The 13,359-nt window shown below is 44.6% G+C and overlaps 1 protein-coding gene across 2 annotated transcripts in view; it reads left to right on the top strand.

The window, feature by feature from the left end:
• EPRS1 (glutamyl-prolyl-tRNA synthetase 1) overlaps positions 1-13,359 on the top strand; it is a 1,308,133-nt gene that overhangs the window by 493,071 nt on the left and 801,703 nt on the right. For both annotated transcript variants that reach the window (XM_069608586.1, XM_069608585.1), the window contains one exon: positions 11,470-11,677. In XM_069608586.1, coding sequence (XP_069464687.1) covers positions 11,470-11,677 — 208 coding nt within the window. The remainder of the gene's footprint in view (positions 1-11,469; positions 11,678-13,359) is intronic.

The raw sequence follows: 13,359 nt of genomic DNA, 5'->3' as shown, positions 1-13,359 counted from the left end.
CACCTGGAGTCTTAATCTTGTGTAGTGGTCCCTAAGGGCACTGCCCAGGATTCTGCCTAACACGAGCCATGCTGAGAAAGGACGCGATAGACCTCGTCCCAAAGTGGCTCTGGGGCTCGGGAGTATACTCGCGGTACTTTCTCGTCCAAAAGAAGACCGGCGACTTGCTGTCATGATCTCTGCTTCCAAAAGATCAGGACTTGCCCGACTCCCTTGGAAGCAGACCCATAACCCCGGTTCCGAGTGCCAGCCAGTCCCAATTGGGACCTTTTGGACCCTGTCCTGGCGCCAGTGGCACCAGGCTCATAAAGATGCCCAGTCCCAGCGCTGGAAGCGCCGGGCTCATAATGCTTGGGTGGACTTACCTGCAGCAGACCATGCTGCTTACTTTCCTGCCAGTTGAACCCCTGATCCTCTTCTGTTTGGGACTACTTTTCCTGTTGGGTGGGGCAGGAGCCACTCCCTAGGTTCAGAACACTGGAACTCTTCTGGAAAGCAGGAACTCTTTTCTTACCTAGGCGTGGCTGTGGAAGGAGACACCTAAGCACTACAGGAGGCTATTTAAACCACACCCGATGGATGAATCTTGCTTTGCGTTATTCTGCATTCTCTGCAGCAGAACGCTCATCGTGTCTTCTGCTTCTGATCCTGGGCCTAAGGGAACAAAGGCTTACCATCCTGGAATCCAGTCTTCAGCAGCACCTGTAAAGACAAAGAAAGAACAGGTTAGCACTACGGTCTTCAGTGGCAGCGCATCTCTTACCTGGTCCATCGGCTGTCACCAACGCCTCGCGCTGCATTCCGGCATCTAAAAGACAAAGGCTTACCTACTCTTCGCATGCTCCGGAGGTCTTCGCACTGCATTCTGGCATCTGAAAGACAAAAGCTTACCAGCTCTTCGCACGCTCCGGAGGCCTTCGGCGTTGCATCCCGCATCTGAAAGACAAAAGAAGGTGCGTTTAAAGACATTGGGCAACTTTATTACTCACGTGCCATTACTCCTTCCCACGCCGAATCCAGTGGGTATTCCAGCACCCTTCAGCTTCTCTAAAGTTCCGAACTTGTACCTGCAAGATAAAAGGGACAGTTAGTGCGCATCGTGAAGCAGGCTACAAGCGCTTACTTACGTGCTTCCAGGCGCTTCTATTCCTCACGCGGGTTCGATCCTCAACTCTCATCAGCCCGCCATCGCCGGAACCCTGCAAAACAAGAGATATCATTACAAAAGACTTTTAAGACATTTGAAGTGCCCAGAACTTACCGTTCGTGCAGTTAACGACGGACAGCAGTCCTCTGAGGTCAAGAGGCCTGCACCCTTATCCAGTGAAGAAACTGGTTACGGCACCCTGCCCCGAGGCAGATGGAGAGCTCGGCGTTCACTTACCTAAGGTGAGGGCGTTAACCTTTGGGGTTCTACAGGAGAAGAGAAAGGGAAGAGGAGAGAGGCACCCAATAACCCCAGTTCATTAATCCCATATTTTCTATCTGCAGACATCTTACTCTTCGAGTCAGACATACAGTGCACAGAGGTCCAGCCCAAAGAGCCAACCGTGTGTTACACATCACCTTTGAAGATACGGCATTCACCCAGTCAAGACCGGCGCCTCTGCGGGAATCAGGTGAGCGTTACACTTGCGGCCAATCCTGGACCTTCGACGCCTCAACAAATACATCAAAGCCCAGAAGTTCCGGATGGTTACCCTTCAGCACGTGCTGGTACAGCTGGAGGAAGGCGACTTCCTATCGTCGCTGGACTTGGAGGATGCCTACTTCCACATCCCCATACACAAAGGCCATCGACGGTTCCTGGGTTTCGTGGTCCAAGTACAGCACTACCAGTTCAAGGCCCTGCCTTTCGGGTGGAAGTCAGTTCCAAGAGTCTTTACCAAGTGCCTAGCACCGGTGGCGGCGTGGCAGCGTCTGAAGGGGATCCACGTATACCCCTACCTGGACGATTGGCTCATCCAAGCAAAGTCGAGAGAACTCACCTTCGACCACACAGGGAAGACCGTCAGCCTGCTCACGGAACTGGGATTCTCGATCAACTTTGCGAAGTCCCACTTGGTACCATCGCAGGACGCCCTGTTCCTGGGAGCCAGACTCGACACAGTGGCGCGGTTACCCTCACCGTCGTAGGAAAGGACGAAGGCCATCCTGGACAATGTACAACGGCTGTTGACGATGGAAGTGGCCATGGTGAGGTCCATCAAGTCCCTGCTCGGCATGATGTCATCGTGCATCTGTGCAGGTTGCGGATGCGGCCACTGCAGGAGTTCCTCGACGCCCGTTGGATGCCGGTGGCGGGAAGCTTCGCAGATAAGATCCCACTCACCGAGAGTGTCCGTCAAGCGATCCGGTGGTGGGGCACCCGTGCGCATCTCGCGGCGGGCATGGACTTCCAGACCCCAGCGCACCAGGAGACTGTGAAGACAGACGCCTCCCTGGAGGGATGGAGAGCGCACACCGGAGATCTCCACGCAAGAGGCCTTTGGCTCCCAGAGGAGAGGTCCCTGCACATCAACGTCCTGGAGCTCCGGGCCGTGTTCTGGGCCCTCAAGTATTTTCCTTCTGTCCCTCAAGGGTTAAGGTGGTGAGGGTCTTCACCGACAACACTACCACGATCTTCTACATCCGAAAGCATCGGGGCACCAGATCCCCAGCCCTATCCAAGGAAGCGCAGGATCTGTGGCACTGGGCCGTCGCCCAAGGGATGTTTCTGGTTCCCTTCCATCTGGCAGGAATAAAGAACTCCATCGCCGTCTCACTCAGCAGGGAGCTGCGCTCGTGCCATGAGTGGGAGCTGCGGCAGGATCAAGTGGATCTCCTATTCCGACGATGGGGCAATCCCCAGATCGATCTATTTGTGACGGCGACCAACACCAAGTGCCGGAGGTTTGCCAGCAGGTTTCCCCAGCTGGGGAGCATGGGCAATGCCTTCTCATTCCCCTGGGATGGCCTGTTCCTGTATGCGTTCCCACCGTTGCCATTGCTACTATGACTCGGTCAACTCAGACGGTCCCGGTGCAGGATGATCCTCGTTGCATGGGCGTGGCCGAGGCAGATTTGGTTCCCGGACCTTCTGGACATGTCAGCGTCCCCCCCAGTCAAACTGCTAACGGACGCGGATCTTCTTGCCAGAGAAGGAGGCGCCATCCTCCACCACGACCCGGGGTCACTGAACCTGCAGGCCTGGCTCCTGCAGCACTAGAGTTCGGAGGGTATGATATCCCGGCGGACTGCAAGGAGGTGCTTGCAAAGGCCAGGGCGTCCTCGACTCTCAAGTGCTATGGACACAAACGGAAAAGGTTCTCTGTCTGGTGCCACGCACAGAAGATTATCCCACTGCGGATTACGGCCTCTCGTGCAGCCGTACTTGCTGCCGCTGGCCAAGGTGGAGCTGGCTCATGCTTCCATCAAGATACATCTGGCGGCTATCTCCCGCTACACCAGAACTCCAGGGCGATCATCTCTGTGGTCCCATCGCCTGGTGAAGGAGTTCATGAAAGGACTGTTCCGATCGTTCCTGTCGGTGAAGGCCCCGGCATGGAAACTCAACGTGGTGCTGACCAGGCTCATGGGGCCACCATTGGAGCCGCTGCATTGGGCACCGTTTAAGTTCCTGTCGTGGAAAACAGCGTTTCTCGTGGCCATCACCTCTGCACGACGAGTGGGAGAGATCCTGGCCCTTTCCTGTAAACCACCATACCTGATTTTACACGAGACGTGGGTGGTGCTGAGGATGCACCCCTCCTTCATGCCCAAGGTGCCGTCTGACTTCCATTTCAACGAGCCCTTGGTGTTACTCGTTTTCTTCCCATCGCCTTTGTTGCCGGCTGAGAGGACTTTGCACTCGCTAGATGTGGCTAGAGCGCTCCAGTTCTACATGGACCGCACGAAGAGCCTGCGGAAGACATCACAGCTGTTTTTGAACTTTGGACCTGTGAATCGAGGGAAGGCCCTCTTGAAGGCTTCCATTTCCAGATGGCTCTCCGTCTGCATTATGCACTGTCACCGGTTGGCAAACCGACCGTTGCCCGGCTGTCCGAGAGCCCATTCGACCAGAGCGATCGCTGTTACCACGGTGTTCCTCTCTGGTGTGCCCCTGCTGGACATTTGCAGGGCTGCTACGTGGAGGTCGACGCACACCTTCACGAGATTCTACTGCGTCGACTGGGATTCCAGGGAGGAGTCCAGAGTCGGCCAGGCAGTGCTGCGCAACCTGTTCGCCTAAAGGTCGGCCTGGTGAGGAGGTAAGAGATGCTTAATGTTGAGTTGATGAAATGCTTAATGTTGAGCCTTACCGCCACCCGTGGTTGTGCATGTGTGTAAGCTCTGTATTCTTGTATTCATGAGCATGTTTATCCATGCCAGACTCCATGCTGGAGAAGGAACAAGTTAGTTACCTGTAACTGTTGTTCTCCAGCATGGGTCTGGCATGGATTCACATGCGAACCCTCCCTCCTACCCCTCTGCGGCTATTTTCTTGGTCCTACTGCCACTTTACGTGCTACCCAATCTGAAGATGGCTGGCAGAGGAGGGGCCTAGGTAGAGGGCAGTCATTGGCTTGGGGGCAGTATGGCCCAGAGACCAGTGATTGGTTATTAGGAGCAAGACCGTTCCGTAACAAAACTGATTTTTTTCTTTACCGAGGATTCCCAGCCTGACGACTGGGAATATTCATGAGCATGTGAATCCATGCTGGAGAACAACAGTTATAGGTAAGTAACTTGTTCCTACCTGAACAAACAAGGGGGTACTCACTCTCGAGGGCTATCCAAACTGTCAATGAACATTTGGAATTGGGCACTCAATCACAAGATGTTCCTTCTGTCACAACATGTTCCAGGAGAATTCAATCTTCTGGCGGACGTACTCCACAGAGACTTCCCACTACCCGTAGAGTACGAGTGGCGATTACACGAAGACATTGTTCTCAACAACTTCCCATACTGGGGCTTCCCAGAGATTGACTTGTACGCAACTCTGGAGAACGCACAATGCTCAGATTATGCCTCCAGGTACCTGCAGAACTGTTCCAACAGGATCTGGATAAAATGGTCAGGGAAATTTGTCTACGTTGTGTCCCCCCGGCACCCCCCTGTCTGCCACCCTGCCCCCCCCCCACGACTCACCTGCTCAACAAGATGCACCAGGAACCAGTCACAATGATTCAGGTGGCCCCGATGTGGCCACATACTCTTAACTTAGCAGCCTGGCTCCTGAGGTCCTAGTTTGGTCACCTCCAACTCCCTCAAAGATGTATAGACATACTTAGGGAAGCACAAAACCTAACACCACACATTGCTACACCAGCAAATGGAAATGCTTTGTCATCTGGTGCAATGGCAAAAGCATCAATCCTATTGTATGCACACCAACACATATTGTCCTGTTCCCAACTCGCCTACTAGATTCAGGCCTGGTTTTCAATTCCTTAAAAGTCCACTTAGCTGCACTTTCAGCATATACCACGTCCCAGAAGACAGTTTTGTGGTGGACAATTCCAGTAATCAAGGCATTTATGGAAGGGGTAAAAATACTTCATCCCCCTATTTCCAACTCAGCTCCCGGATGGGACCTGAATGTTGTACTTACTAGACTAATGGGGCCTTCCTTTGAAGCTATGCACAAGGCTAGCCTAAAAGCACTTGCCTACAAGACCGCCTTCTTGGTGGAAATCACATCAACCGGGAGAGTTAGTGAACTGCAGGCCCTTTCAGTTCAAAACCCATTTATCATGATTCACAAGGATAAGGTGGTCTTGTGCACTCACCCACGATTTGCACCTTAATTTATATCAAAGTTCCATGTGAACTAATCAATAGAACTACCCACCTTTTTCCAGAACCCCACTAACGTGGCAGAAAGACACCTCCACACACTTGATGTGAGGAGAGCAGTGATCTATTATCTGGAAAAGACAAGACCACTAAGGAAAACAAAACAGTTTTTCGTTTCAGTGGCATTGATGGAGAAGGAGACCCTGTCTCATCTCAAAGTGGATTGTAAACTGCATCACACTGTTACACTCTTGCCAAGAGAGATGTACCGTTCACGCCTAGAGCACACTCTACTCTGGGCACGGGGGCTTCCATAGAATTCATTGCAAATGTTCCTCTTGACTCAATTTGTAAAGCGGCAACCTGGAGTTTGTTACACACCTTTTACACAACACTACTTCCTAGACACACACTCTAGGTCTGATTCTCAGGTGGGGACAAGCGGTGCTAAGACATCTTTTTGCTACTGTTACTCACACATCCCACCACCATCTCTGGGTACTGCTCGCTAGTCTATTCACAGCTTGTGATTCTAAGCAAATTAACAAGCATCAGAAGACATGCATTACTTAACGTAATAGCATTTCTGATGATTGTATCTGCTTAGATTCACATACGCCCACCCTTACTCCCATCATTGAGTAGAACCAACAACATCTTACACCTTCTGTCTCTGTACTCACTCGCACTGTCTATAATGCTCCCTCACGGCAGATAAAACACAATCTGAGGTACCTCGATTCGTGAGGGATTTTGGGTACACTACACATCACGTTGGGGATAGTGTTAGTCATGCCCATGTCGACGTCCCCTTTCGATCCTCGAAAAAAGATGCAATACTCAGCGATTACCACTAGATGTCGGACTATATGCACAGCATGTAAATCGAAGCAGATACAATCAGAAATGCTATTACGATAAATAATGCATGTCATACCTTTCCATCTCACATGGAAACTAGAAATGCAGCAGGTTGTCATGAGATGACTAGAGATAGTAGGGATAGTTGCAATGCCTTTGGACTTACCATCCATGACAATATGTATAGCTTTCCTAAGTATACATCGCAGAACCGACAGGTACTATTGCCAATTACCCAAAATGCTACCTCTATTACCAATAATCAACAGAGACGATCTATGGTGAAAATAAAACGGAGGAAAAGAAAAACCCGCAAAAAGGTCTTCATTATCATTGGCCTACACTAGAAGATCTGGAGTTAGATGTAAAGAATAGGATAGAATACAGCTGATCAATGAGACACCCAGTAATAAATCTTCTAGACTAACTATTAACAAAAACAAATCCACTAAAGCGAGTAATACACTATATGCTAAGAACCAAAAGGTCAAAGAGAGGACTGGATTCCTGGTTAGGGGGGAAAAAGCAGAACAGGGTCCAATTCTCGGAACCGGAAGAAACAAATGACAAATATAATGCTGATCAAGAGATCAGTCACATGGATGGGCGTAACATGATTGAGAATAGGAACGGACCTAGCTGATCAATATTACAATGAGATTCAGGAAAGTATGGCTGATGGCACCTTTGGGCTAAATGATATGATATATTGAGTGCTATTACACATAATAAAACATTTTAAATTGTGGATACTTATGCCACTTCGTGTAGTCCTTTAATGAATAGATCTAATGTATTGGAATTTATACACCAAATCTCTGAATTAAAGGCGATTGCTACGTAGGAGATCCCACTAGTGGAAATTCCCATAAATATTAGTGGCCCAAATTGGGCTATAGTACACATGGTGTCTATTGTTTGCGAATGCATTATGCTTTATGCCAATGCTTAGAGAGTAGGGATATGAGTTTGCTTGTATGGAAAACTCTGTAGTAAAAACAAAGATTAACAAAGGAAGAGTGCAAGAAGGGAGTGATAATGGAATAAGTCCAATCAATATTAATAAACTGATCCACCGCTTAGTTGAAGAACTGAAAGAAGCTGGTGTGAGCACAACTGAAAATAAGAACATTAAATCTATGAACAATGGACCTGAGACTGTGCTGACCTGTGTGGGTGGTTAAAGAGGAAATATCGGTTGTATTGTGTAACTCTAGAGGCCATCATTCATTTGTGTCCAGGAAAGAGGGTATGGAGTTCTTTTTAAATGCTGTTTTTGCCCTATAGGAAACTTTCTTATGTCATGATTTTGTATTGGACGGTTATAAAATCTTTTTTTTAAAAAACACAAATATTCAGGATTGGGAAGACATTCTTGGGGCGCAATATTGGGAGCTCAATACAATCCAACACTAAAAGAATATGAAAAAAAATAACCAATTCCTGTATATTGGCAACTATCCTGGAGCTAAATACTGATGTTAATATTAATAGAATATTGATCATAAATGTATACAGCCCTTCTAATGTCTCACACTCATGTTGAATAACTCAATAGTATAATTGAGCATTGGATGTCTGATAACGCAAATGCCCTATATACTATAACGGGTGATCTGAACTTTAAGAGATTTAAACCCTCAATTAGGGATGTTGGAGACTTTGACCCAATTGGTACAAACCAATGGGTATCTACTATCATCGTAGAGATGACTGACAATCCCTCATCCTATGAGAAATGGGAAACCTTTGTCTATGCTAATGGGTTATGACAATTGTTTATAGATCATGAGGATACATGGTCCACTAGAAATTCACTCTCGTGGATTGATTAGATCTTCTTTCCTAATTCAATGTTAGGTTTACTGGGTCGGCTTAGTCTGCCCATCAATTAGGTGACCATGTGGTCAAAAGGTTTAGCATTCAAGCTAAAACGCTAAAAAAGAAAAACCGGAGGCAGCTTTTAGATCAAATTTAAGTGGTAACAGAATCTTCTGGTCTGTAAAGAACCTGGAAAGAGATGTTGTCATTTAAAAAAAAATGCTGACTAGACTCCATCCATTTAAAAAATGTGTGCAAAAAAGTTTCTATTCTTGGACAAAGAGCTAAACTATATATCCATGAGGTGGAAATGGACTTCTACATAAAACTATGGTAAAAATGAAGTCCTGGGATGCTGCTATTGCTAGAGAAAAGAAGAAACATAATAAGGATGTGCTTGCAGTAATGAAAAGCTTGTGTAATCATGTAATTAAAGGAAAGAAACTAATTTAAGAACAAAATATAAGAACTTTATCAAAAGACACAAGGCGTTGAGGCCTCACTCGGATGGTTTCAACTGCGTTCTATGGTCAAAAAGACTGATGGCCATACATTTTAGAATCTTTATAAAAAACTATGTAGGCTTCTATGACACTGCGAAAAGTGAGATCAACCTCATATCTGAAATGAAATGGATTAAATATATCAGAACCAACTATTCTATGTGTGGCAAGGCTATAAAAAACAAATCATTTGTTGGCTTGGATTGCAAGTAGCTTGCCACTGAATATGAATCGTATAATATTGAGCTAATAAATCAGTTGTAACCATCTACAACGGCGGCATGGCCCGACTGGTTGATATAGAAGCATAGACTACATTTTTGGGGTAATACCTTCTCAATATTATTTACTATACTAGTGAATACAATTAGTTGGAAAAATACTATGCTTATCCCAATTTTTAAAAAAGGCGCTAGAGACCTCCCTAACAATTTTAGATTGTTGGCCATGTCCGATGCTGCTTCAAAAATGTTTGCACAGATTTTGTTATGGTAACTAAATGTATGGACAAGAAAGAACAATATACTCTCTGAACTACACACAGGGGTCAGACGTGGAATGGGGACTATAGTCAATGTGTGGTCACTGCTGTATTTGATACGGCAGAATCTTGCAAGCAGAGATAAACCTTTTGTACATTTGTTTTATTGACTTGAAAGGAGCATTCGATGCAATAGGCTGATAAATCATGTGGATGAAATTAAGGGAGTGTAAATTGATCCCTATTATCCTATATTTTATACAAGAGCTGTACACTGATAATGTTACTCCGATCCGACTAAACCGAGAGGGTAGAACTAATAAATCTGGGCTTTAAACAAGGATGCCCGTTAGCACCTACTCTAATATATATATATATATATATATATATTTATTTAGCGGTTGGTTCTCAAAGTAGTTAGAACACAAAATGTGTTTGGAAGATGGAAGGAGAGACAATAGAAATTGTTCACTCATATACTTATTTGGTATTTTTATATCGGATACATTAAGCGCTCATTTGTTGGAAATTTGTATTGTTCAAAAAATGGAGTGAAGGATTTCATAACACATAAAAGTGGATCCTCAATTGAAAGCTTGTGGAAATTATTTAAAACATGTCTTATTCCATGCCTAGCATACGGTCTAGAGGTTTTTACGATTAGGGAAAAAAAGTGGCTAAAGAAATTAGAGGGTACACTGTGGTGAAGAGCCTTGGTTTTCCACAAAATGCTCCGGTTGAAGGTATTAATTGTGAATTGGGTTTAACTTCACTGACGATCCTAATGAAAATAAGGATGGGTATTCATATACAAATCTGTAGCAAACTAGAAGATGAGGACTCCTTCTATTCTAACTCTGGCAGATATCTCATAAACAATGATACTACTGGTACTTTGAAAGAATGGAATAATGATGTTAATATGTTTGACGAGATTGGTTTTAAGTGGGATAAGGTAACACTGTTATCAGTGATGCAAACTAAAATTAAAAAGCTACCTGGTATTTTGGATCGGGATGATAACCTATCTAAACCGGGCACTATAAGGAAATATCACAATTATTTTAAGCAAAGTTTCCTAGTGAATACTCTGGTTATTTAACAAACCACTTTGATATAAATGTTAGAAGATTTGTGATGCAATTCAGACTGGACATTCTACCCACACTATCAAGAACAGGAGCATGGGACAATATCCCATATGAGCTTAGACTATGTAGATTTTGTAAAGAGAAAGTCGAAACTCCCCGACACCTTTTTAGCAGAGTGTGACAGATTGGTGTAGACACATAGAAACGGTTATCACAATATGAGATATGAAATTATTAATTACACTTCTGATCTATACTGGGCGACAATATATGCTGGCAATTTAACAATATTACATTTTACAACCTTTCACATGTGGTTATTTTTTTTCACTTTTAGAATGTTTAATTAGATGATTCTTTTTTCCCGAAATTGTGGTTATTGTTAATGATATGACTATTATGTTATTAGAGGGTCCATATGAAATGTCTTTTTAAACTGATAGATTCTATAATGCTCAATTATGAAATATGAATCATTGTATGATTTTATTGTATGAATTTATGTTTGTAGTGTTTTTAAGGTTTATTTAACCAATAAAAAACACACACAAACAAAAGTGGTAAGGTTTGTAATAAACCATAAACACTAAAAAAAAAAAACTGTGGTTTTTCCAAGTCCTATCAACAGTGACTTTATTCAAGTATATATTCTTCAGTATATCACAGTTGTGTATTTTCCCCGAGAGAGTTATGTGGACTAAGTGTACCTTTTGTGTTGACCTAGTCCCAACTCAGATGTTACCTACACATAGAGGATTGGCTTTCTGTTCTTGTCCGTTGTGTTGGCCTGCCATTAGGGTTGATAGGTTCCTCAGCAAAGGGTGGTACAAATATGCCTTAGAGAGATGTTTTAAGAAGTGTAAAAAAATAAGCTTTGCATGAGATTCTTTTTTTTTTCTTCATTTTATGAAGGTGTCATTTATCTTTATAGAAACTCAAATGGGAAAATGGAATCCATCGATGCAAAGTTGAACCTGCAGAACAAGGACTTTAAGAAAACGACTAAAATAACATGGCTTGCAGAAACCTCCAGTGCACTTCCCATACCAACAGTGTGCGTTAACTATGATCACTTGATAACCAAACCAGTGCTTGGCAAAGAGGAAGATTTCAAGGATTACATCAATAGAAATAGCAAGGTAATTTCAATAACAAGTATTACTTCTATAGGTCGCACTCTCCTGCTCTCAAAATGCAGGAACTGCTAGCATCATATGACCTGCCTGTAACTTCTCTTTACCTATTAAATCCAGACAAGCACTGACCTTCCCAACTTTCAAAGTATTAAGCATTTGGATGCAGCCTAGATGGTCTTTCAGAACCAACCCTGTGGGTGTGTTCTGAGAAGCCAGTATGGTCGGTGAACTCCCTATTTGTCAATAAGTGTTAGGCAAGATTGTATGCAGTACCCTGTGGGAGACTGCACCAGCCGTGTCCTCTTGGCAATAGTTATCCCAACCTTTGGTATAGGTCTGTATTACACAAGTTGGTAGAGTGACTGAGAAGCCAGTCTTATCTCAAGAGGGGTCAATGTGAGCTGTAATAGTTTCAGTGACAAGTATCCAAATAACACTTACACTCAAGGTTTCTTGAGTAAACAATTATTTATTAATTTAACAGTCAGTTAGAATAAGCCTTCTTTGGAAGGGAGCAAATATGTAACACTTAAATACACTTCAGAAATACACACTCTGTTTTAATAAATCAGTAGATACCCTTTGGGGATGGCACACACACACTTCCTACACCCTGAGGTGACTTCAATAACTAGGACAATGTGGACATTGATATATCACTGGTACATTAGATCAATACGGAGTTTGGTGTCCAAAAGGGAAAGGTTAGGGAAGAAACAATGGTTAACCAGTTTCTCAAACAGGTAAGCACATTTGAACTCCCAAATGCAATGTAGATTAACCCTTTCCCATCGATAAAATTAAAGAATGTATGACTTTTTGGAGGGACAGATCAAAACACAGTCAGGTTAGTAGAGTCTATCAGGGAGCCAGGACAGCCAATGTTACTTGAGCACAGTCTAGGGGAGCTGAAGATTTTCTTGAAGGCGAGGAAAAAGTCATGCACAACTTTGAGAGTTTTTGTTGAAACCGAAATCACTTGTTGGGCCACAAGTTGGGAGGCTTGTGAAAGGCAGAGCTGCAAGCAACTCTACAAACAGCAGTAAATGCTAGTCTCAACTGAGAGCAAGCAAACTACACAGCCAGAGGTAACTACCCCTTAGTTCACAGTACCTTAGGTCTGAGGAAATTGGTTCCGGCTGGCTTCTCTGGTAGTATGGCAGATCCTGTTGTTCCTGGGCCTCAGTAGTGGGGACAAGAGTGAGGACGTCTGGGGACTCCTGCACTACGGTTCGAAGGTCGGCGGCAACAATGGGCAAAGTTCAGATCAGCAGCACTTCGCTGTTTCAGCTTCTCGCGAATAGCACCACTGCGGTTCTTGTATTTGTATTTATTTTATTTGTATTGTGCTCCTGGCCCCGAGGCATCTGGGTGCATTCTTTAAGAAAGTACATGAGTTACATAGTAGATACAAACCTATTGCTTAAGCAGGTACATAGGTGCATACAAAGAAATGTACATAAGTTACAGTTGTCGTCAGTAGAATTACAGTAGGGTGAAAGAAGTGAAGTAGAAAGACCATTAGTCATAAATGATAATGCATATCAAGCCTTATGTACGTGAAGCAGCTAAGTCCAGCTCATGTAGCCAGAGTTTGGTTTTGCTCTTGAATGCATGAAAAGAGGGTTCAGATCTAAGTGTAATGGGTAAAGAGTACCACAATTTAGCAGCGAAAACTGGGAAGC

Source organism: Ambystoma mexicanum, chromosome 4q, assembly GCF_040938575.1.
Source record: "Ambystoma mexicanum isolate Mex_15411 chromosome 4q, UKY_AmexF1_1, whole genome shotgun sequence".
In the NCBI taxonomy this organism is placed as follows: Eukaryota; Metazoa; Chordata; class Amphibia; order Caudata; family Ambystomatidae; genus Ambystoma; species Ambystoma mexicanum.
This window is presented reverse-complemented; position numbering and strand designations above follow the sequence as displayed.